The sequence below is a fragment of the Perognathus longimembris genome, chromosome 1, assembly GCF_023159225.1.
Source record: "Perognathus longimembris pacificus isolate PPM17 chromosome 1, ASM2315922v1, whole genome shotgun sequence".
Classification (NCBI taxonomy): Eukaryota; Metazoa; Chordata; class Mammalia; order Rodentia; family Heteromyidae; genus Perognathus; species Perognathus longimembris.
In genome coordinates, this window is record NC_063161.1 from 130,946,838 (window position 1) to 130,969,144 (window position 22,307).

General features: G+C 48.1%; 1 protein-coding gene across 2 annotated transcripts; it reads left to right on the forward strand.

The window, feature by feature from the left end:
• Nucleotides 1-522: 522 nt before the first annotated feature.
• On the forward strand, nucleotides 523-21,946 carry Glipr2 (GLI pathogenesis related 2). Of its 2 annotated transcripts, XM_048333294.1 has the most exons (5): nucleotides 523-601; nucleotides 9,128-9,236; nucleotides 9,578-9,681; nucleotides 12,237-12,314; nucleotides 20,577-21,946. In XM_048333294.1, the coding sequence occupies exons 1-5, from the start codon at nucleotides 589-591 to the stop codon at nucleotides 20,735-20,737; spliced, it is 465 nt and encodes a 154-aa protein (XP_048189251.1). In that variant the 5' UTR covers nucleotides 523-588; the 3' UTR covers nucleotides 20,738-21,946. The 2 variants fall into 2 exon arrangements, with proteins under 2 accessions (XP_048189251.1, XP_048189288.1); XM_048333331.1 differs by lacking the exons at nucleotides 9,578-9,681; nucleotides 12,237-12,314.
• The last annotated feature ends 361 nt before the right edge of the window (nucleotides 21,947-22,307 follow it).

Below are 22,307 nucleotides of genomic sequence, written 5' to 3' on the forward strand. Positions count from 1 at the left end.
TAAATCAAAGCGCAAATCACGAGGGATCTACCACCAGGTAGGAGGGAATGTGGAAGAATCCAGTTTGACCAGCGCCTGTGATAAAACTGGAAAGTGAGAGTAGATAGGCGTGGGGCAGGTGCTAGGGTCCGAGGCAGCCCTAGGCGCTCCCTGGGGCAGTTCAAGCTGGAAGGTGGGCGAAGGTCCAGGGAAAGGTGTCCTGTGGGGCCCCCTATCACGGAGAAGGGACCTGATTGCTGGGTGGACCCCAAGTGGCGCAGACCACTACCGTCCCTGATTGCGGTCTGCGCCTGGCCAGGGTCGCAGTGGAGCTGGCGGGAGCCACGTGGAAGGTGCGCGTCCGGGGCCTCGCACCTGGAGAGCCCAGGGGTGGAGGCGGAATTCCGGCGCACGAGGAATTCTCCAGGCCGCCGGCGGGTGGCCCGGGAGCTCGGCCTGCAGCTGTCTTTGCCTTATAAGGCCGGGGGCCGGGCGGGGCCGGGGGCGGGGCCGACCCCGCCCGCCCCCTCCAGGCCCATCCTTGTGGCTGGGGCGGTGACCGGGCGCAGCGCGGCTGCAGCTGGAGCCTAGGAGCGCGCGGAGCCGGCCATGGGCAAGTCAGGTGAGCCGCGGGGCGCTGGGCCGGGGCTCAGGGTTGGCCCCGGACCTCCTAACTCCGGGATCCCAGTCGTCACTCTGTCCCGCCGCGGGCCTGGGCCCCCGGAGCGAGGCGACTCTGTCTGGCTGCGATGCGGGACCCCCGGATGGATGCCTGATGGAGAAGGGCCGGCGGCTGAGCGTTCTGATGCGGAGCGCGAGTCGGTTCGTGAGCAGCCGGGAAGCGCCCGGGTGGCCAGTGCGGACACCGGGAGAGAAAGAACGAGGGGGGCGGGGGGCAGGGGAGACCGAGGCAGGGTCCTCCTGGCTGCGAGCCAGAGATTGCGTCAGGGAGGGATTCCCAGCACTGGTGGGATTAGCGCTCTGCGTCTGGCCCAGGCGTGGCTTTTGCTTTGTTTCTGGAGGACAAAGTTAGAGTTGGGGGAAAAAAAAAAAACGACACCAAACTTACAGGATCTCCCGCTCCAACATGCTGGCCGCGTTCAAACCTCCTGAGGACACTGTGCATAGTTTCCTTCTTCCCTCCTCTCCTGGGCCCCCTCGGTGCCAGGCCAGGCTCGGTCTGATCTGATCCTCCTTTACCTCGGACCTGTTGCTGACATCTCTGTGGCTGTGGCTGTCAAGGTGACGTGTTTCTGCAATGCAGATCTCTCCACACCTCTCAGCCTGCCTAACTCCTAAGCTCTTGTTAGGCCCTCTGGATGCTAGGCACCTGGCCTTCCATCCTGGCTGACAAGCACTCTGGCCCCTTCCCTCCAGTGCCTGGCACTCACCACACCCACCACCCTGCCGAACAACCCTCTCCACTTTTGTTTGTGTGCTTTTGGTGCCACTCCTGAGGCTTGAACTCAGAATCTGGACACTGTCCCTGAGCTTATTTTGTTCAAGGCTCTACCCCTTGAGCCACAACTCAGCTTCTGGCTTTTTTGTTGTTGTTGTTGCCTAATTGGAAATAAGAGACTCACAGACTTTATTTATTGCCCAGACTGGCTTTGAAACGCCATCCTTGGATCTCACCCTTCTGAACAGCTGGGATTACAGGCATGAGAAGTTGTGCTGGGATTCTCTCCCTACTTGCCCCCACACACACACACACTTCTAAGCTCAAATCTTAGGCCCAAGTTAAGCCCATTCCTGATTCTCATGCAGAAGGACAAAGGGACAGCCAGCTCTGTGCATCCTTTCTTGCAGCCCTTCCCTTGTGGGCCTGGACCAAGTAGTGCTCAGCCATATATTTGCTTCCCCCAGACTCCTCACTCGCGGCTGTCTGTGGTGGCTGTGTTCATGTCAGCATTGCTCCTGCCTCATAGGAGGCTCTAACAGAGGCTCAAAAGTCTGCTTCACTGGACTTGTCAGCTTCACATGAGGAAGGCTTGGTCCCTCTGGATCTGTCTGTCCTGCAAGACCTGGATTCATGAGTTACCAGAGTTGAGAGTAAGTGGCTTTCTCTGGCATTGGTCCTCACCTGCCTTACCTTGGGTTCTACTGATAGGTGTGCCTGGCTTTTTAGCTTGTTAACCACTTGCTATGTGATGGATGCAAGGTGCTTTCCACTGTCATGCCTGATTCTCCATCTGAACAATGGTCCCTATGATCCTAGGCTCTTTATTCAAGAAAGCTTGTCCTGTAGTTAAAAGAATAGGATGATTGGTGGTGATGGGTAAACTATGGCAGATATAAGAGAGAACTTTGAGATTGTACTTGAGAAATCAACTCTTTTCTCTATAAATTTAGAAGAAAGTCTTGAAAGCTCCATGTTTTCTTTTCTTTTGGCACTACTGAGATTTGAACTCAGGGTTCTGAGCTTTTGCTAGGCAGATACTCTAGCCACTCTGCCAGCCTTTTTGTGTTTGTTACTTATGATATACAGTCTCACTTTATGCCTGATCAGGCCTGGACTGTGATACCACTATTTGTGCTTTCCCAAGTCATTGGGATGACATATATATATATATATATATATATATATATATATATATATACACACACACACACACACACACACACACACACACACACCACCACCACCATGCTCTGCCACTGGTAGAGATGGAGTGTCATGGATTTCCCCCCTATTGGCCTCGAACCATTATTCCTAATTTCCATATCTCAAGAAGGTAGAATTGCAGTCTTACACTACTCCTCCCAGCTTCTAAACATGGGAATGTTCATCACTTATTACTGACTTCTTCCCTTATACAGTTTTCCAGAATATTCAACTCTGCCTGTTCTTCTACCTTTTACCCTTTTCTCCCCATCGTAAATTATCTCTGTGTCAAGCTGTGGACTGAGCTCTGTCTCTAGGAGTGTTCACTTCTAATGTGAAATGAATTTTTAAGAAGCTGTTTGGGAGGTAGACCATAATCCTGCAGTAAGAGGTGAGAAGAGATTGTGCATACAGTCATACAGATGGTGGAGCTTGCGAAGGGGACGGAGATGTCTCCTGTCTGAGGGACCATCAAAGACTTTTTGGAGGAAGTGATTGATCCCAGAAGGTCTTGGGAAATTGGGCTTTATCTTATGGGATCTGGGGTGCCATCCAACATGGCAGCACCAGAACTGTGCCAGGGGAAAAAAAAACTGACAAGGTGAGGATGGAGATGGGGGGTGGGAGACTCTCACAGTTACAGACAAGAAAAGACACAGGCTTCTTGGAGAGGAAGAAGGGAGTAGCTTTGCCTGCTGGTGGCTTCTAGCAGGCATGGTGACAACTTGCTGTGGATGAGAGCAGAGCGAAGGGTCAGACGCAGAGTGTGGGTACAAGATGGCAGAGGTGCTGATGGGACTGAAAGGGTAGGGCAGGCTAGTTTCAGAGGATGACTTCCCACGCAGAAGAGAAGAGGGGACTGATGCCAGAAAGCAGGTTGGAGATGATTGATTTAAAAACCCTTTCTCTTCCCCCACAGCCCAAGAATCTTCTAGAAACACATTCTAGGCTAACTCCCTCATAACAACATGCATTTTCTTTGGTTCTCTTCACAAGACTGAACTTCTAAGGGTCACAGCCAGCTCTTCTAAGGGTCTCTAAGAGACAAGAGTGACTTGTCTGTGTGACCTGGACTTAGGAGCTTTCACAGCACAAGCCCAACCTTGAAGTTTTAGGCCACCAGCCAGGACTGCTTCCCATGCAGGAGGTCGCTCACAGACGCGTGTCCACACAGGGACTCTATGTGCCTCCAAAAATGCCAGCAGAAAGAACCATTTCCTGCCTCTTGGGGCCTGATTCCTCCTTGCTATGCAAGAGTAGAACTTTTTGCTCCAGAGCTGTGTGAGGCAGCGGACATCGCTGTGAGATTATCATGCTACAGATGCAGTTTGCAGCTCAAAGCCCAGAAGTGGCTCTGCCCCATGCTGGAAGACCCCAGGTCCTGTTCCCAGCAGGTCCTGGTCACAGTGCCTTGGGCTCAGTGGAAGACTCATGTTCCTCATTATAATGATTATCAATCATTAAGCTCTGGTATTTTATATCACAAACTTTTGTCACAAGTCTTATTATGTACAGGCCCAATACCATGCCCAAGCTCACACTTTTAACCAGTAAGTGAACAAACTGGGATTTGAACCCAGCACTGATTGCCCAGCTCTGTTTTCTTCTCTACTGCACTAACCATGTCCCCTGACCTTTGGCCTCTGGCCAATGAGGTCCTCCATACACCCTTCATTTTTTTTTTTTGCCAGTCCTGGCTCTTGGACTCAGGGCCTGAGCACTGTCCCTGGCTTCTTTTTGCTCAAGGCTAGCACTCTGCCACTTGAGCCACAGCGCCTCTTCTGGCTTTTCCTATATATGTGGTGCTGAGGAATCGAACCCAAGGCTCCATGTATACGAGGCAAGCACTCTTGCCACTAGGCCATATTCCCAGCCCCCATACACCCTTCTAATTGTCTCTAAGAGTCTTCCTGTTTCTGGAGATGTCTAGCATAGAGATGTCAGAGCAGGCCTCCAGGGACTATAGTAACTAGCCAGGAATTTTCTACTGACTGAGCCCCCTGGGGCCTCTGAGAAAAGAGGTGTGGGCCAGGTCTACCCTAGCCATTTGCTTCCATCTGTTCAAGGAAAAGAGTTTCTTTGCATTGACGGTATTTTGAAAGCTGCAGCTGCTATCCTTGGCACGCAGATGGGGACCCTGGGGCCCAGGAGCGGGGCCTGAGCTCTGGGCAGGCCCAAGTGGAGCCAGCAGAGCTGGAGTAGCCTGAGCTGGCTCTGCTCTGCCCCAAGTCCTTCAGTTATCCAAGGAGAGAGAGGAGTCTGGAGAAAGGCATTTGAGCCACCTCCATTGTCTATTCTTACCACTAGGAAAAGAGGAGCTGTATGTATAGTGCAAGTGTGCAAGACTGGGGGCAGAAGTCGGGGTGAAAGTATAGATTAGGTCCGGCTCTTATGAGACTCACTGGATGACCTGAGGCCATTCACAAACTGCCCCAGACATTGATTTCCTCTTTTGTAGCAAGGAAAGGAATTCTGCTCCAGGATCTTCACTGTGCCCATGCAAGAAGCTCATTCATCTGTTCTTCCACTCATTCATTCCTTCAGTAAACTTCCCAGCTTGGAGGTACTGAAAACTGCCTTCAAAATCCTGTTTTGTTATCAAACAGCCTTCACTGTGTTGCCCAGGGTGGCCTTGAATTCCTGGTCTTGGTCCATCCTGCCTTAGATTCCTAAGCAGTTGTGATTACCAATAAGCACTGTTGTACCTGGCTTAAAAAATAATTTAAATATGACTTGCCTCCTCAGTCCCATTAAAGAAGGCCTTTGGCTAGAGGCTAGATTACAGGCCTGAGCTACCAGTGCATGCCTTCTTTTCTACTATTCTTGTTAGTATTGGGAGTGGAACCCAGGGCCTTGCCATATGCTAGGCAAGTGCTCTATCATTGAGTTACCTTATAAGCTAATTAAACCAGCTTTGCCCCAAAGGCAGGACCTGGCTGCTTTCTAGCAGCTAGTCAAAGGGAACTGCCTGTCCTGACTACTGACTGCCACGACCCCTTTGACAGAACCTCCAGGGAGGATGGAGACACGAGACCTGGAAGCCTCAGAAGAGGAGGAGGATGCTGAGGGAGGAGTCTGTCTCCACCAAAAGCAGGGAGTAGAGGGGCACAGGTCTCCCCAGAAACCTGGTGAATACAGGCCCTTCTAGGGCCAAGAGCAGTGTGACTTAGGATGCCTGTGTCCTGCACCCCTGCCTTTCTGGCACCCCCAAGGAGCCCCTGCTCAGTTCATAGCACAATCCCTGACTGGTAAGGCCCCCTCAGGCAGGTCCAGCTCTGAGGTCTTTGGCACAGAGAAGACACTTTGAAATCCTAATTCTTCCTTTCTCTTCTCTCCCTTTGGGGAATCTTCGAGAAGGCAGCTGTCAACCTGGCAGCTCTTTCCTCTTGCTCTCCTCATCTGTCCCCGCAGAGCCTGGTCATCTCCTAGGTGACCCCTCTGTCATTCTTTGTCTGATGACTCTTGGGCTGCAGGGGTAAGGGGGCTCTTCCACTAGTGGGAAAATCTGAGAACTGACTGCCCTTCACATGCCTCAGTTTCCTACTCATAGAAATTGGTATGATAATGGAAGCTCCATAGAATATGGATTAGAAGTTAATGGGGGGCTGGGAATGTGGCTTAGTGGTAGAGTGCTTATCTAGCATACATGAAGCCCTGGGTTCCATTCCTCAGTACCACATACACCGAAAATGCTGGACATGGCACTATGGCACAAGTGGTAGAGTGCTAGCTTTGAGCAAAAGAAGTTCAGGGACAGTGCCCAGGACCTGAGTTCAAGTCCTGGTATTGGCCAAAAGAAAAAAGAAGTTGTTAATGAGGTGGTTGGCCAGCAAGCAGGAGAAAGCACCAACAGGGGCAGTGCACTTGGAGTACTCTGGCAGGCACTTGGAGTCATGTGACCTTTCTGAGCCTCTCTTTGCCCTGCCCTTCCTCCATCCTGTGGTGGTCAGGACCCCCTCTGAAGTCGCAAGACTAGATGGTTTTTCTTTGACCTTCCCCCTTATGTTTATCTGTGTTCTAGAGTTTTTCCACCAAAGTAGGGTGTGCCTCTTGCGGGGTATGCTTGACAGTGATAACTTGTGTTTCTGGGTTGAGACTGTCTGCTGTGTTGGGAGGGGATTCTGGAACTCCCAGAGAAGTAGGGGCCCCTTGCTCCCAGCCATCAAGGTGAGAGAGGGTACCCCTGCTCCGGCATGCTAAGACTTCTTGTGCCTTGGTCCGGGGGATCTGGCTGGGCCTGGGACAGCTGACATCTGCCTCTACGCTCTGAGTCTGCCTGAACACAAACTTTCACTTTAGCTCCTTCTGACATCTCTCATAGTGGAAATGCAGTGACCTAGTTTTGAGCTGCTAGTTATGTCTGTCCCTTCTAGCCAAGGAAGTTGCAGGGCCGACAGCACCATGGCTACAGGACAAATTGACCCATGATTCACATAGTCCTTAATACTACATTACCATGCCAAACCTCAAAAGTATACATGAAAGATATATCTTAACAGGTTGTAAATGTAGTCAGTGGTGTTAGGTGTATCCACAGTGAGGTGAAACAGCTCTAGGACTTTTCCATGGTGTAAAGTCATAACTGTACTCACTAAGCCACCTCTCTTTGGCTTCCTGTCCCTTGAAGACCTGAAGTTTCTGTCTTTCATATCAACAAGGGTGGAGCCCATCTCTAGTCAACTGGACCTGGGGACTTTAGACCCCCTGCCCTACACCTAGTCATCTTTACCTCTGCCTCCTCTCAGTTCTCACCTCCCAGATCTGGGGTTCAACAACCACCACCCCCGTCACCCCTGCGTCACATTCTAGAACACCAAGGGTTGGGCACTTTACTTTGTCAGAACATCCTTGAATACCTCCACTTTCCTTGTGCTGCAGCCAGCCCCCAACTCTTAAGGGGTGGAGAGGGGGGCATGCCCTAGTCTCCTTCCTCTTGGGCTCTCTCTAGTGACCACTGGGCATTTCCTCAAAGACCCTGGAGATGGAGTCTGGTCATGAGATTGAAGAGGACCCATTTGGGGTAAAAAGACCCAAGAATAGAAAAGCCCTGGTGAATATGACCTGGGTCACAGGAAGGATGATGGTGCTTCCTTCTTGGCCCTGTTGACACCCTTCCTGTCACCACCCACAGCCAGTGCTCAAATGACAAGTTCCTGGTCAGAAAAGACCAGCCAAATGTGGCCCTCACTCACAATCCTACCCCTCCTCCCTCCCCCCAGCCACAGGAGAAACTCCTGGATTCCTAAAGTGGTGGCCCAGTGCCTTCATCATCTTAGCCTGGCGAGCTCCTCTCCTCTAACATTTTTGGAGCTTCAAATCAGGAGTTGCCTGACTTCTGAACCCCTAGATCTTATTAGGCCATTCTTCAAGTCCTCTTACTCGTTTACTGGCATGGTGGCTCTTACCACCCTGTTAATGTTTGCTTACAAGGCTGTCTCCCTTCTGTGAGGTTTGGGGCAAACCGTGGCTGATTTTCTCTGGACCCCTAGCACTCAAGAGGCGTTCAGAGAATGGGGGTGGGGGGGGTGAGGTGGGTGGACTGGTACTACTGCTTAAGAAATACTACATCAGTGAATGGATGGTGTTGGAGGTATATAGGTGGTTAATGTAGGTAGATGGAGGATAAAGGGATGCTTGATAAATGATAATTGAATAGAAGGACTGATGAATGAATGCATTGGGCAGGTGATGAGTAGATGAGAGGCTGAATGAATACGGTTTCATTTCCAATTCAAGTGGATATGCCCTCTGTCCCTTATTCAGTTTGCCTGCCCTCACACGTTTACCCCACTAGCCCCAGCCCCCATTGACCTCACCTTTTCTGAGTTCATAATGCAGTTGGGCACTGGTTAACCTCTTTCCTGGCTGCAGCCACAGCTGGTCATCCCCACCCCGAATCACCACACTTTCCTGCACTCTCCTTTCACCGCTTCCCCACTGCTGCCACCTTCTTCCCTTTCTCCTCCCCCTTCCCCTTCCTCTTCCCCTTCCTCTTCCCCTTCCTGGGTCCTCTTTTCTTTACCTGTCCCTCTATTATAAACCTGCATGAGCACCATCCACCCCAGCCAGGCTGCTTCTCTGGCCTCCCAGTCCTTCCCAGACCCCAGAGGTCCAGCCCAATGTATCTAGTCTCCTTCCGATATTTTCTTCCAGTTGCTGATTGGTCCAATCCCCCAACATCTGCTCTCCACTTCCGGTCCATGCCCCACTCAGCAGCCCGCAGAGTCTTTCAGAAACACAGACCTAATCAACTCGTTCCCCTGCCCCCATTCAGTGGCTTGCCATTGCCTTCAATAAAGACTCAAATCCCCAAGAAAGTCCAGAAGGTTCCGCATAAACCAAGGGCTCTCAAGGTGCAGGACACTATCCAGAATGAAGGCTGGAAGAACCACGGTATGGAACAGGGCCATTTGGCAAGGGTTCTGAGGCCAGGAAGGGGACAGAAGTGTGTTGTGTGGCCAGAAGTCTGAGCTAGGCATTGCTCTGACTTTGTGGGAGTCTTTTCTCATGCACTGAGCTATTCTCTGTGTTGTCTTCTTTTAGCTTCCAAAGAGTTTAATAATGAAGTCCTGAAAGCCCACAATGAGTACAGGCGGCGGCATGGAGTCCCCCCATTGAAGCTCTGCAAGAAGCTCAACCGAGAGGCTCAGCAGTGAGTTTTCCAGGGGTTCGGGCCCTTCTCAAGGCTGCCACCATAGTCAGGAGGGACCCTAGGTAGTTGAGAGAACATGTGTTGGGGGAGGAGGGGTCCAGATACAGCCAGGCTTGAATACTACTATGCCATTTGCCCAAGGAGGTCTCTTTGTTCCTCTGTGCCTCAGTGCCTTCCTCTGTAAAATGGGGCTGTCGGGGGGCCCAGAAGCCATGTAAGTATGATGCTCCCCTATTTCCTCGAGAGCCTTGGCAAAGGAAGACTCCTCGGACACTGCAGCTCTGAGTTCAGGGGTTCCCTAGGTGGGGCTCACATTGAGAAAACACCATGGATTCCGACAGGTATTCAGAGGCCCTGGCCAGCACAAGGATCCTCAAGCACAGCCCAGAGTCAAGTCGTGGCCAGTGTGGGGAGAACCTCGCATGGGCATCCTACGACCAGACAGGTGGGTATTTCTCTGCTCGCCTTCTCTCTGCCCAAGCTGGACTTAACATGTGACCTCTGTAGACCTTCCCCATTCCAGTGCTCTGTATGGTTTAGCCATGGTGTAGCTGCAAGCCCAGAAAGGGGGGGAAATTGGGTCTGTTCCCAGGGCCATCCCAGTGCTGGGAGCCAGGGACAGAGATGAGCCAGGCTGAGCGGTCCCACTTCGGAAGCTCCCAGGCTGAGGGGTGAGGGTGGAGGAGACCGATGATCTGGACAGTCTCAGCCTGATTCTGAGGCTGCCAGATCATCCCTGGCTACTGAGAAGTTCTTTCTCCACTTCCCCGCACTCCCAAATACTGCAGGGCTGGTATATTAACTTTCATAATCAAGGAAAAGTAGTAGGGCTTTTTCCATTTTGGAAATCAAAAGGAAAACAATTCCTCCATCCAAGCTCTCAAGCAAGATGTGCTTATATCCTAGGCAAACTTTCTCAAGCTGTCTGGCTCCTACACCCCTGAAATTGGCTTTTTAGGAAAAAAAATGTCAGAGAAATGTCTCATTCTCTAACGCTTTCACTAAATCCCAGCTGGAGGATGACTCACTCCCTCTCCAGCCTCACATTCCTGGGAGTTCCCTGGAGGGGGTGAGGGAGGCCTCCCCCAGCACAGCTGGGCCAGGGCCCCCTCCCTACACCAGAGGCCTGGGCCTGCTCTGGAAAAGGCAGCAGCCCCTTCTGAGGCCTTGTCCTCAGCCTGCAGGCTCCTCCTGACCCAGGCTCTGGCCTGTGTGGGCTAGGGAGAAGGGTGTAGAATGGTAAGAGTCTCACTGGGTGTTTGGGAGATGTTCCGTCCTAGTCTTGTATTAATTACTTCAAGTCTCTGGCTCCCGTTTTCCCATCTCACCAGAGAGAGATTGGATTCTGGCTGCACACGCAAATCTTTTGAAGAGCATTTATCCTAGCTACTCAGGAGGCTGAGATCTGAGGATCACAGTTTGAAGCCAGCGGGAGTAGAAAAGTCCCTGAGACTCTTACCTCCAATTAACCACAAAAAGCTGGAAGTGGAGCTGTAACTCAAGCGCTAGATTGCTAGCCTTAAGTACAAAAACTCAGGAACAGTGCCCAGGCCCTGAGTTCAATCAAGCCCTAGGACCAAAAAGAAAAGAAAAAGACCAATGCCAGACTTCTTTTTTTTTTTTTTTTGCCAGTCCTGGGACTTGAACTTAGGGACTAGGCACTGTCCCTGAGCTTCTTCTGCTCAAGGCTAGCACTCTACCACTTGAGTCACGGCACCACTTCAGGCTTTTTCTGTTTATGTGGTACTGAGTAATCAAACCCAGGGCTTCCTGCATGCTAGACAAACCACTAAGCCATATTCCCCAGCCCCAACCTGGGTCTTTTCTCAGAGAAACTAACACAGTGGGTTTGAGGAAGGACCAGGCTTTGAGTTTGTTTTAAACGGTTCTCAAGAGGCTAATAGGTGTTCCATAAACTACTGGCAGCATTGGGGAAGTTGTTGGAAATCTGGACTTATAGGCTCCTCCCCAGACCTACTAAAATCAGAGCTGTGCCTTAACAAGACCCCAGGTGACTAAAGCCCACATTAAAACTTGAGAGTTAGGGCTGAGAATATTGCCTAGTGATAAGAGTGCTTGCCTCACACACATGAAGCCCTGGGTTCAATTCCTCAACACCACATATATAGAAAAAGCCAGAAGTAGCACTGTGGCTTAAGTGGTAGAGTGCTAGCCTTGAGTAAAAAGAAGCCTGGGACAGTGCTCAGGCCCTGAGTTCAAACCCCAGGACTAGCAAAACAACAACAACAACAAAAAAAAAAATAACCCACAAACTTAGGGCTGGGAATATGGCCTACTGGCAAGAGTGCTTGCCTCGTATACATGAAGCCCTGGGTCAATTCCCAAGCACCACATATATAGAAAATGGCCAGAAGTGGTGCTGTGGCTCAAGTGGCAGAGTGCTAACCTTGAGCAAAAAGAAGCCAGGGACAGTGCTCAGGCCCTGAGTCCAAGGCCCAGGACTGGCAAAACAAAAACAAAAACAAAACTTGAGAGTTTTTCCCCCTAGGTCGAGGTCAAGGTTCCACCTTCCTCTGTCCCTGAGCTTGGCAAATGCTCTGAGCATTTTAGGAGGCAAGCACGGCGTGGGATGGGGACAGAGCCTCCCAGAAGTTCAGAGCCTATCAGGTCTTGGAAAGCTGCATGTACTCTTTCTTCAGAGACCCAAGGAGGGGAGGGTTTTCTCCAGGACCACACAGCAAGTCAGTGAATGGCAGGAATAGGCATGCAGGTCCCCTGATCCTGGAACTCTTGATCCTAGGCCAGTATTCTTCCCAACCCCACACATTCTCTCTCTTCAGTCTGGTCAAGCTCATGGATGATAATTCCCTAAGAGTCTGCAGGGCCTCTCACCCATACAGCCAGATGTTTCAACTCCTTGGTGCTTATCAGATGTCCAATTGTGGCATGGGTGGTTTGGAGTTTACGGAGACAATAGAAAGGAAGAGGTAGTCGGTGGACTTTTGTTCCTAAGCTCAGAACTGTTCCTTTTCCATACAGGACAGGAAGTGGCTGATAGATGGTACGGTGAAATCAAGAACTACAACTTCCAGCAGCCTGGCTTTACCTCTGGGACCGGTGAGTGGCAGGCCCACCAGTGATCTGGGCAGATTGAGTGTTTGCTTTCAAGGAAGAACTAACCTTCAGAAAGTTAAACATTTCCTCCTGTACTAACTCTTATGGTAGTTTTCCCAAAGAACCAAAGTCTCCCCAATACCTGCCCAAACTACTCCCCCATCCCACATATAAGCCCCTTCTTCTTAGAACACGTGACTGCTGATCTCACCTCCCTGCCTCAAGTTCTACACATTCCTACAGTGTGTCCTAAGGAAACTAGATTTTAAGAGATTTTCATTCTTTTTTTTTGGTCATGGGGCTTGAACTCCTGTTCCTGAGCTCTTTTGCTAGTTAGCACTCTACCACTTTAAGCCACAACTCTACTTCTGGTTTTCTGGTGGTTAATTGGAGATCAAAGTCTCACCGACTTTCTTGCTCAGGCTGGCTTTGAATCACAGTCCTCAGATCTCAGCCTTCTAAGTAGTTAGGACTACAGGCGTGAGCCACCAGCATCAGGCTGAGATCTCATTATTGAATGGGCTTTTCTGGCATCTTTAAACATTCTAAGGCAGGGGCCAGTGGCTCATTTTTGTAATTCTAGCTACTCAGGAGGCTGAGATCTAAGGATCACGGTTTGAAGCCAACCCAGGCAGGGAAGTCTCTGAGACTCTAATCTCCAATTAACAACCAAAAAAGCTGGAAGTGGAGTTGTGGCTCAAGTGGTAGAGCACTAGCCTCGAGCAAAATAGCTCAGGAGCAGCATTTAAACCCTGAGTTCAAGCCCGAAGACCAGAACAACAGCAAAAGCATGTAGGCTGGGAATGTGGCCTAGTGGTAGAGTGCTTGCCTAGCATGCATGAAGCCCTGGCTGGCTTCAATTCTTCAGCACCACATAAACAGAAAAGGCCGGAAGTGGTGGTGCTGTGACTCAAGTCGTAGAGTGCTAGACTTGAGCAAAACGAAGCCAGAGACAGTGCACAAGCCCTGAGTTCAAGCCCCAGGACTAGCCAAAAAAAAAAAAAAAAAAAGTCTAATTAGTCATCCTGCTTCTGGTGTTTGTCCATCAATCCATCTAAATCTCCAGTAGCCAGACTAACTCCTCTCTGCCCCAGGGCTCTCCTAGTTAAACTTCTGTAGCTCCCTGGAATCCTCAGGAAAAGAATCAGCTGGACTTAACCTTCTCCACCCTACCTCTACCTCTTTCTGCCCCTCTCAATGCCTTGCCACCTCCTTGCATTTCCCTTCACCTTTCTCTCCAGTTACTGGGGCAGCTGAGCTTGAGATGCAGAAATGCTGAATCTGATGGCAAAGCTGGCATTGTTTGTTGGGTGGACTTGGATCTGTTCTTATCTTTCCTGTCCAAGGGAGAGGAGCACAATGGTAGCCTCTAGGAGACCTTCAGAGAGCTAGGGACTCAGAGGCAGGGAAGAGCTTTCTGGAAGGACCCTTGTCCTTCTCTAGGCCTCCTCCAGGGCTGGCAGCCAACTTTTCGCCTATTAGAGCCCAGGTAACTGCTTTGGGCTCTGGGTTCCTTTATTTCTTCACTGGGCCTCATCTGCCTCCTGTCTTTCGTCAGAACTAACACAGACTCCATCTTGGCCCAGAACAGAGTTGGGAAGGGTGTGAGTCTGTGTAGTCGGAGGCAACAGGGAGAAAGCAGTGAAGGGCTGTCTTCCCTCTCACCCACTCCTGTCCACCGCCCCCCCCCCCATGGCTAGAGCCACTTTGGGCCTCCCTGGGTTTCTTCAGAAGTAGGAAGTGACATGTTCTCAGAACTAGTCACAGTTTCCTGTGGTTTACTGCTCACCCTCTGGGGCAGGGGTTTTTGCAATCTTGTGGGCAGAACTCTGGGCCATTTCACCTCCAAGATGGAGAGCAGGAGGCTGCCCAGGGTCTGGTGTGAGGATTAGCATTTCCACAGAACAAGGGAGGAAAAGTGGTGATTAAGGATGTGTAGGCAGAGCCTTGGCTTCTATGAATAAAGATCAGTTTCCAGATACTGGAATCTTCATAGCTTCTGGAATTGCTTTATCCATGGACAAGATTGTTAAGCAATCAGACATGTGTCAAAGCAAGTTCTTGGCACTGTTTGTGTGTGTGCACACTACTTGATGGCTACAAAGTGCCATGCCAGTCTCCACACTATTTGAAAGTAGGGCTTTCAAACAGTAAGGCACTGAGGCCTACAAATGAGCAAGAGGCTCTTATCAGGTCTCTGTCCTTTATCTGACAGTCTCTTCTTCCCATGGCTCCTGTTATGAGGCTGGAATCTCACAAGTCAGAGTGGGGAATAGGCCTCAACTCCCCATGACCACAGACTACTTGTCCCATTTGTCTCCCACCTACACAGAAGCAAACCTTGGACAACCAACCCCATTGCAGATCCAGCAAACAACACCTGGGACAGACAGTCTGAGCCTAAGAAAATAATGGGGCTTTGGGTGGTTATGAGACTTAGGAGACCCTCGAAGATCCTCAGGCCCATTCTGTCTTGGCCTTTCCCAAACTCTAAGTCCCCAGCTTGTTGATAAACCAAAGTCTAGGGTTCCCTACCCTGAGTCCATTGTTGGTGAAAGGGCCTTTAAAGGCCCCTAAAACCTTTCCCCACTCTCCGCCCGGCCTAGGCTATCATCTTGTACTGAAGGACAGAGCCTTGTTATATGCTTGGTGGGAGAAACATTATTTATACTTAGTTCATTATATGCTGTTTAAATGAGATTAGAGTGTTCTGAATGAGTAATATTTTTACACCACTTGAAATGTAAAAGCCAGAAGTCTAAGCTCTGACTTCTAGCACCTTCCTCCTAAGAAGCATTCAAGTGACATGGGTTTCTTGTGTGTCATTCTAGTCACTCTAAGTTTGTGCCTGTGTGTTGTGTGTGTGTAAAATGTGTGCCCTTTTCCCTTTTTCACACTAAAGTCGGAGTATGTGACGTGTCTTGCCCTTGTCAGCAGTTGTTCCATATTAGTCCACAGAGTTTTCTCATTCTTCCTCATTACACATCTCTTACACATTATCCTTTGCCAGAATATGCTGTAATTTATTCCATATGCTTTTCAAAGGCAGGGTCTGAGAAGTGTGGGTCCATAGCAGGAAAAAGGATGTCCCTTTAAGGAAACAATGAAAGAGAGGAAGAGGGAGGGAGAAGAAAGGAGGGAAGCAGGAAGGGAGAGAGAAAGAGAGGAATGAAAAGGGAAGAGAAAAGGAGAGAGATAAATAGGAAGAGGGAGGAGCTGTTGTTAGAGTTAGAAATTCCTGTGTATCTGATGGTTGCTAAGGAACTTGGGTCCTTCCATTAATCTCTAAATTAATTTAATTAACTCAGTGCAGATGGAGACCTCCTCTACAAGAGGAAAGGTTGCTTAGTTTCATGAGAAAAGCTGCTGTTGGGAGTTTTGTGCTGCTAATGTGCACTTTGTGTTGCTTAGCAACCTGAGGATAAACAACATCTCCTTCCTTCCCTGGGAGTCGGAGCAATGGATGTTTAATGGCCAAAGCTTGTGGTTTCTTAGGAGAAAGTTTGTGTAAGGAAGGGCTTGAGCCTCCGGGTAGGAGAAAGCCCAGAGACTACCAGTAAAGCCAGGCAGAGCTGCCACGTGCCTGGATCTGTGGCCAGCATCACAGTGACCAAGGGGGAAGTGACAAGAAGGGTTTCCCCACTAACCGGAGAAGAAAACCCAAGTTTATTGATATAAAATTAAAGATAAATAGTGATGAATCTTCCTTGCTTTTTTTCTTCTTCTCTAGTTGTGGGGCTTGATATCAGGGTTTGCCTTCTATCCCTAAGCTTTTCTCTGATCAAGGCTACATGCACTACCACTTTGAGCCACAGCACCACCTCTAGTTTTCTGGTAGTTAATTGGAGATAAGAGTCTCATGGACTTTCCTGCCTGGACTGGCTTTGAACCGATGTCCTCAGTTCTCAGCCTCCTGAGTAGCTAGGATTATAGGCATGAGTCACTAGTGCGCGGCACATTCTTGCTTTTTCTGAAAATTCTGTAGATTCAACCCAGAGCCTTGCAATTACCATACGGATGTGCTACTACTAAGCCGTAACTCCAGCTCTATTTTCTTTTAATTCTTGCTTCAATTGTGTCATCAATGATATGGATTTATTTTGTTACTATGCAGCCCAGGCTGGCCTTAAACACTTGCAATCCTGCCTGCCTCACTTTCCAGAGTGCTGGGATTAAAGGTATATACTACCTACCACACCTAGCTCTCTGATTATTTTTCACAGAGAATTTTTTTTTCTGGTCATAGGGCTGGATCTTGGGGACAGGGCATTGTCCTTGAGCTTTTATGCTCAATAAATATTGTTTTAGTTCTTACCGTGAACTCAAAAACACAATAGGAGATACCAATATTGTCTCTGCCTTAAAGGGTAGCCAGTCTGCCTATGTCTGTGTTCTCTCTCCTCTCCCTTTTCTTCCTTCTTTAATTCTGAGTGAAACATTTATAACAAGCCAGGTATAGTAACAATTGCCCATATTCCCAGCATTTGAGAAGTTGAGGCAAGAAAATTTCAAGTTTGAGGCAGCCTGGGCCACATAGGGTGACTCTGTCTAAAAAAAAAACTATTAAGAATAACATAAAATTTACCATCTTAACCATCTTTAAATGTGCAATTCATTGGCCATAGGCACATTTGCATTGTTATGAAGTCATCACCCCATCATCTCCACAACCTTTTCACAAACAAACTCTGTAGCCCTTACACAATCTTTCCATCTGTATCTCCTCTCAGCCCTGGCCGCTGGTATTCACTACAGTACTTTCAGCCTTTGTGAATTAACTCGTCTGGTAATGCCTATAAATAGAATCATACAATATTTGTACATTAGGGTTTGGCTCACTTTGTTTAACATAATGTAATAATGTGTTCAAGGTTCATCCATGAAGTTGCATATATTGGAATTCTATTTGTGTGTGTGTGTGTGTGTGTGTGTGTGTGTGTGTATGCATTGGTGCACACACCCATATGCCAGTACAGAGGCTTGAAATCAGGGCCTTGATTTCAAAGCTGGTGCTCTACTACTTGAGCCACACCTCTGCTTCCAGCTTTTTTGCTAGTTAATTGAAGATAAGAATCTCACGCTAGCTTCAAACCTCAGTGCTCAGATCTCAACCTTCTGAGTAGCTAGGATTACAGGCATGAGCACCCAGCTCTGAATTCCTTTTTAAAGCTGAATAGTACTCCATTGTGGTTGTGGCCACATTTGAAGTATCCATTCATTTATCAATGGACAGTGGGCTCTGTATGGCGTTAGTCAAGTTGTGTAAATCCACAAATATGAGTGCATAATTATCTTAATCTTTGCTTTAAATATTTTTGGATATATTACCTAGAAGAAGGAATACTGAATCCATGGGATTTTTAATGTTTGTAATATTATGGGTTGTTTTTTTTCTGATCTTGTTCATGAGTGTTTTTAATTAATTTTATTTTTTGTTTACGTGGTACCAAGGAATCATCAGACCCAGGGCCTTATGCATGTTAGGAAAGCACTCTACACTAAGCCACATTCCCAGACTGATGTTTTTTTTTTCTTCTTTTTTGCCAGTCCTGGGGCTTGAACTCAGGGCCTGGACACTGTCTCTGAGCTTATTTTGCTCAAGACTAGCACATTCTACCACTTGAGCCACAGCGCCACTTCCAGCTTTTTCATTTATGTAGTACTGAGGAATCAAACCTGGGGCTTCATGCATGCTAGGCAAGCACTCTACCACTAGGCCATATTCCCAGCCCCTGTTTAATTTTTTGAGGTACTGATATATTCACAAAAGTTTCAACTTGGGGCTGGAAATATGGCCTAGTGGCAAGAGTGCTTGCCTCATATACATGAATCCCTAGGTTCGATTCCTCAGCACCACATACATAGAAAACTGCCAGAAGTAGTGCTGTGGCTCAAGTGGCAGAGTGCTAGCCTTGAGCAAAAAGAAGCCAGGGACAGTGCTCAGGCCCTGAGTTCAAGACCCAGGACTGGCAAAAAAAAAAGTTTCAACTTCTTATCAACACAATTTATGTATTTATGTATGTATGTATGTATGTATGTATGTATGTATGTATGTATATATGTATATATGATGTATATTTTCTGAGACAAGGTTTTGCTAAATAACTAGGCTTGATCTAGAACTAACTTCATAACTCAGGCTGGTCTCAAACTTATCAACCTCAACCTCTTTGGTGTTAGGCTTACGGTAGAGATCCTTGAATGAAGCTATAAATCATCATGGTCTCAGAACTCAAAACATAGAAGGCCTGCCCTCCCATATGAAGGCACACCTGAGTCTAGGAGGAGGTCTTCCATTGGGCTTTTGACAAAAGCTCATTTTACACTGTTCATGTACCATACTTTGCCTAGGTAATGGGTATACTTTGGTAAAAACAAAAACAAAAAAACACTTGCATGGGGCTGGGAATGTGGCCTAGTGGTAGAGTAAAAGAAAGAAACTCAGGGACAGTACCCAGGCCCTGAGTTCACACCCTGGGACTGGCCAAAAAAAAAAAAAAATGTCATTGCAGATGGTCATAATGATAGTAAAGGGAAAGGACAGAAGCAGAAGGCAGGCAGTAAATAAAAGGGTTATTGCAAAAGACTTCTGTGAACAAGTGACATTTAGCCTAACACGTAAGAGACAAGAAGCTGCTGATCATCAAGACAGCATTCTGCAGAGGCCAGTGTGCACAAGGCTCCCCAGTGGGAAATAACTCCATGTGTTTGAGGAATAGGAAGGAAACCACTGGGCCAAAGTACCCATACTCATTCCAGTTACAATTGGAAAGAAGCAAAAGATTTTCCCCCCTGTAGAGAAGTAAACAAATGTGGTTTATGTCTTAATGATTATTGGCTACAAAAGTTTAAAAAAAATGAATTGGAGAGAGTCAAGGTGGATGCCAAGAACCATTCAAGCAGATATTGAAATGATCTGAGGGAAAAGCTTGCATTTGAAAACCAAGGTCTGGGGAGGAGATAGATTTGAGATATATTTGGGGGTTACGTTTTTGAGGATTGAGTGATGGCTTGTCATGTGGTTGTCGGGGAAAGGGAAGATTGAGGCCCACTCCTGGAAGGGTGCGCAATGAGCTGCTATCGAAGCAGATGGAAGAGTCAGGAGACAAATAAGTCTGTGTTGGAACCAAACAAGAGTTGGATTTGGGTAGATTACATCTGTCAATCAGCCAATTGGAAATGTGCAGTAGAATGTGCAGTGGAAATGTCCTTATTTCTGGAATGCAGAGCAAAGATTTTAGCTAGAGAAATTATTCTGGGAGCCAGGGAAAGATGCATTTTCTGAAAATATAAAGAGAAAAGCAAAGTGATTGAGCCTTGAAAAATGTAAGCTCTCCAGCACTTACAAGGGAGGGAAGGGGACGGGGAGACAGTAAGACTGGAGAAGTGACAAGTTATCATGATATCAGGGAACTCAAGCATGGAGAATGCTTTGAAAAGAAGGAACAGCAACTAAAGGGACCATTGGAAAGTAACACAGTGACCCATGCTCAGAGTGCAGTTTGAGAACAAGGTTGAGGCAGGTGCCAGGGAGTCTGGCATCACAATTGCTGGATCCCCTGAACTTCGTCATGATCTCTAACAGACCACTGGAAATGTTGAGGGGGCTGAGGTCTATGTGCAGGATTGAAAGGCTTTCTATAGGAATCCAGAAGTGGCGGGGGGGGTGAGGGCTGGGAACATGTCCTAGTGGTAAGAGTGCTTGACTCGTACACATGAAGCCCTGGGTTCGATTCCCCAGCACTGCATATATAGAAAATGGCCAGAAGTGGCGCTGTGGCTCAAGTGGCAGTGTGCAAAAAGAAACCTTGAGCAAAAAGAAGCCAGGGACAGTGCTCAGGCTGGAGTCCAAGGCCCAGGACTGGCAAAACAAAACAAAAAAGCAAAAAAATAAACACAAAACAACACACATACACACACACACAAACCCAAAAAACACAGAAGTGGGGGTGAGAGGACAGTGGTTCACAGCTGGCATGAGATTCAAATAAGTAAACAAATAAAGATGCTTAGAGGCATGGACATGGTGGCTTAACCAGCTCAAAACCCTCACTTAAAACCCTAATACTACCCCCCCCAAAAAAAAAGAAAGAAAAAGAAATCTAGAAGTTGATATGTTTTGTCTTTCCTTCCTGATTAGTATCTGCAAAGACCAAGCTACCCAAACCTGGCAAAATGATTCTAGGCTATAAAAATCTGAACATTTTTCTCAGTTGCCCTGCTGACTGGCCTGGTGTCTATTTTTCCTCTATTTGTTTTCTGCAGGACACTTCACTGCCATGGTGTGGAAGAACACAAAGAAGATGGGCGTGGGGAAGGCATCTGCGAGCGATGGGTCCTCCTTCGTGGTGGCCAGATACTTCCCAGCAGGAAACATTGTCAACCAGGGCTTCTTTGAAGACAACGTCCTGCCTCCAAAGAAGTAATTTGTCCAATGGAATGGGAAAGTGGGAGATACAGGAACACAGCTACAAAGTGCTAGGTCAACAAACAACCCAGCTACAAGTGTGTCCCTGTGGATGTATGTGCTTGTGTGTGTGATGCGCAGATCTGCCATGCACATGCTTGGACATACTGCTCTGGATGAGCTCATTCATATTAAAGGAATGAACATCAGAAGCATTTACCCAAATCATTACCCACACCACAATTGTATTTTGAGAGTTGGAGTGGGGAGGAGAACCAATTTTTTTTCTTTTTGCTGTTTTTAGAAGCAAATTTCTTTTGTGCCTTTTTTTCTAATATCCATCCTTGGACTTTTTCTATGCCACATATTTGTAATGCTAAGAAGTGAAGACCACTCTACTCTACTTTTGGTAGATATCTCAGAGTATTAAACCCTCATTTAAATGTGCTATAAAGCAGCCTGTATTGACAGCCTAGAGCAGCCAGAGTTGCTTCACAGAGTGGTGAGATTTCTCAGTTGGAAGACATGAGGTCATCCAGCATGCCTCCTGGGATTTGCTAATGGGATTGCCAACGAACAAATGGAGCAAAAGCTTTACTTAAACTTCGACGTTTTTGACCCCTGCTCTCGGGGAGTTGGACTAGGTCTGGAATGCACACATTCCCCGGCTCCCTGCCCCCAGGTGGCCCAGGGCCTTGTTCTTGAATTCTTGGAGAGAGCACTTCACACTGCCTGGGAAGCTGGCCCAGAGGCCTTGGAGGATGAAGTCAGTGGTGCAAGGGTGAGGGTGAGCTCACTCTGCGCCCCTGGAGGGAGCCCTCCAGCCTCTGCCCTGCCCCCATCTCCAAGGCAGTTCTAGCTCCTTTAGGCAGCTGTGTAGGCAGCTGCACTGCTGCTCGCTCCTGGAATGTGTGACTAGCCTGAATGATCCAGGGTGGTACCCCAGACGGGCTTAGAAATGCTCATTTGTTCCGTGTTTTGCCTTAAACTATACTAAGTCCCTCCTGAATAGCAGTTTTACAATGTCTCTCTGGGATAGACCAACCCAGATGCCCAGCTGAGTGTCCCTGAACCATAGCTTCTCCATCTGCCAAGTTAGCAGGGGCCCAGTCATGGAAACAGCTTCCTGAAAGTCTGAGTTGAACTGTGAACACAGTCTTATGCTGTAACCTTCATTTCATCCAGGGATATTGACTAATAAGACAATAAAATCTTCTTCTTTTGTGTAGTATCTTCTTCCAGTGTGATTCGTGCTGATTCGAAGTTAGTGGCTGAGGTAATTTATTTCCTTGAGTATCACAACCCCAGGGATCTTTCCAGCCCCTCTGTAAACTGTGCTGCTTAAGTGGTCATGTTTTGTGCTACGTGACTTGCCAGCACACAGATTGGACTAGAGCGAAGACCTGATCTAAGAGCAGGCAATTCATAGACTTGCCATGAACTGGGAATTTAAGCAAAGGTACTTGGAGATAATTTACCAGTGAAACTGAGAAAAAAAAAATGAAGATGTCATAAGCCATAGCCAGCCAAAGTTATATGCAAGGAAGTTATGGGTGGGAAAGACAGAGAGATACTGTTGTCAGAGCTTC

Coding starts and splice junctions, on each gene's coding strand:
- Glipr2 (XM_048333294.1), top strand. Junction 9,237..9,577: donor CTCAACCGAGAGGCTCAGCA/GTGAGTTTTCCA, acceptor GGATTCCGACAG/GTATTCAGAGGCCCTGGCCA. Junction 9,682..12,236: donor GGCATCCTACGACCAGACAG/GTGGGTATTTCT, acceptor TTTTCCATACAG/GACAGGAAGTGGCTGATAGA.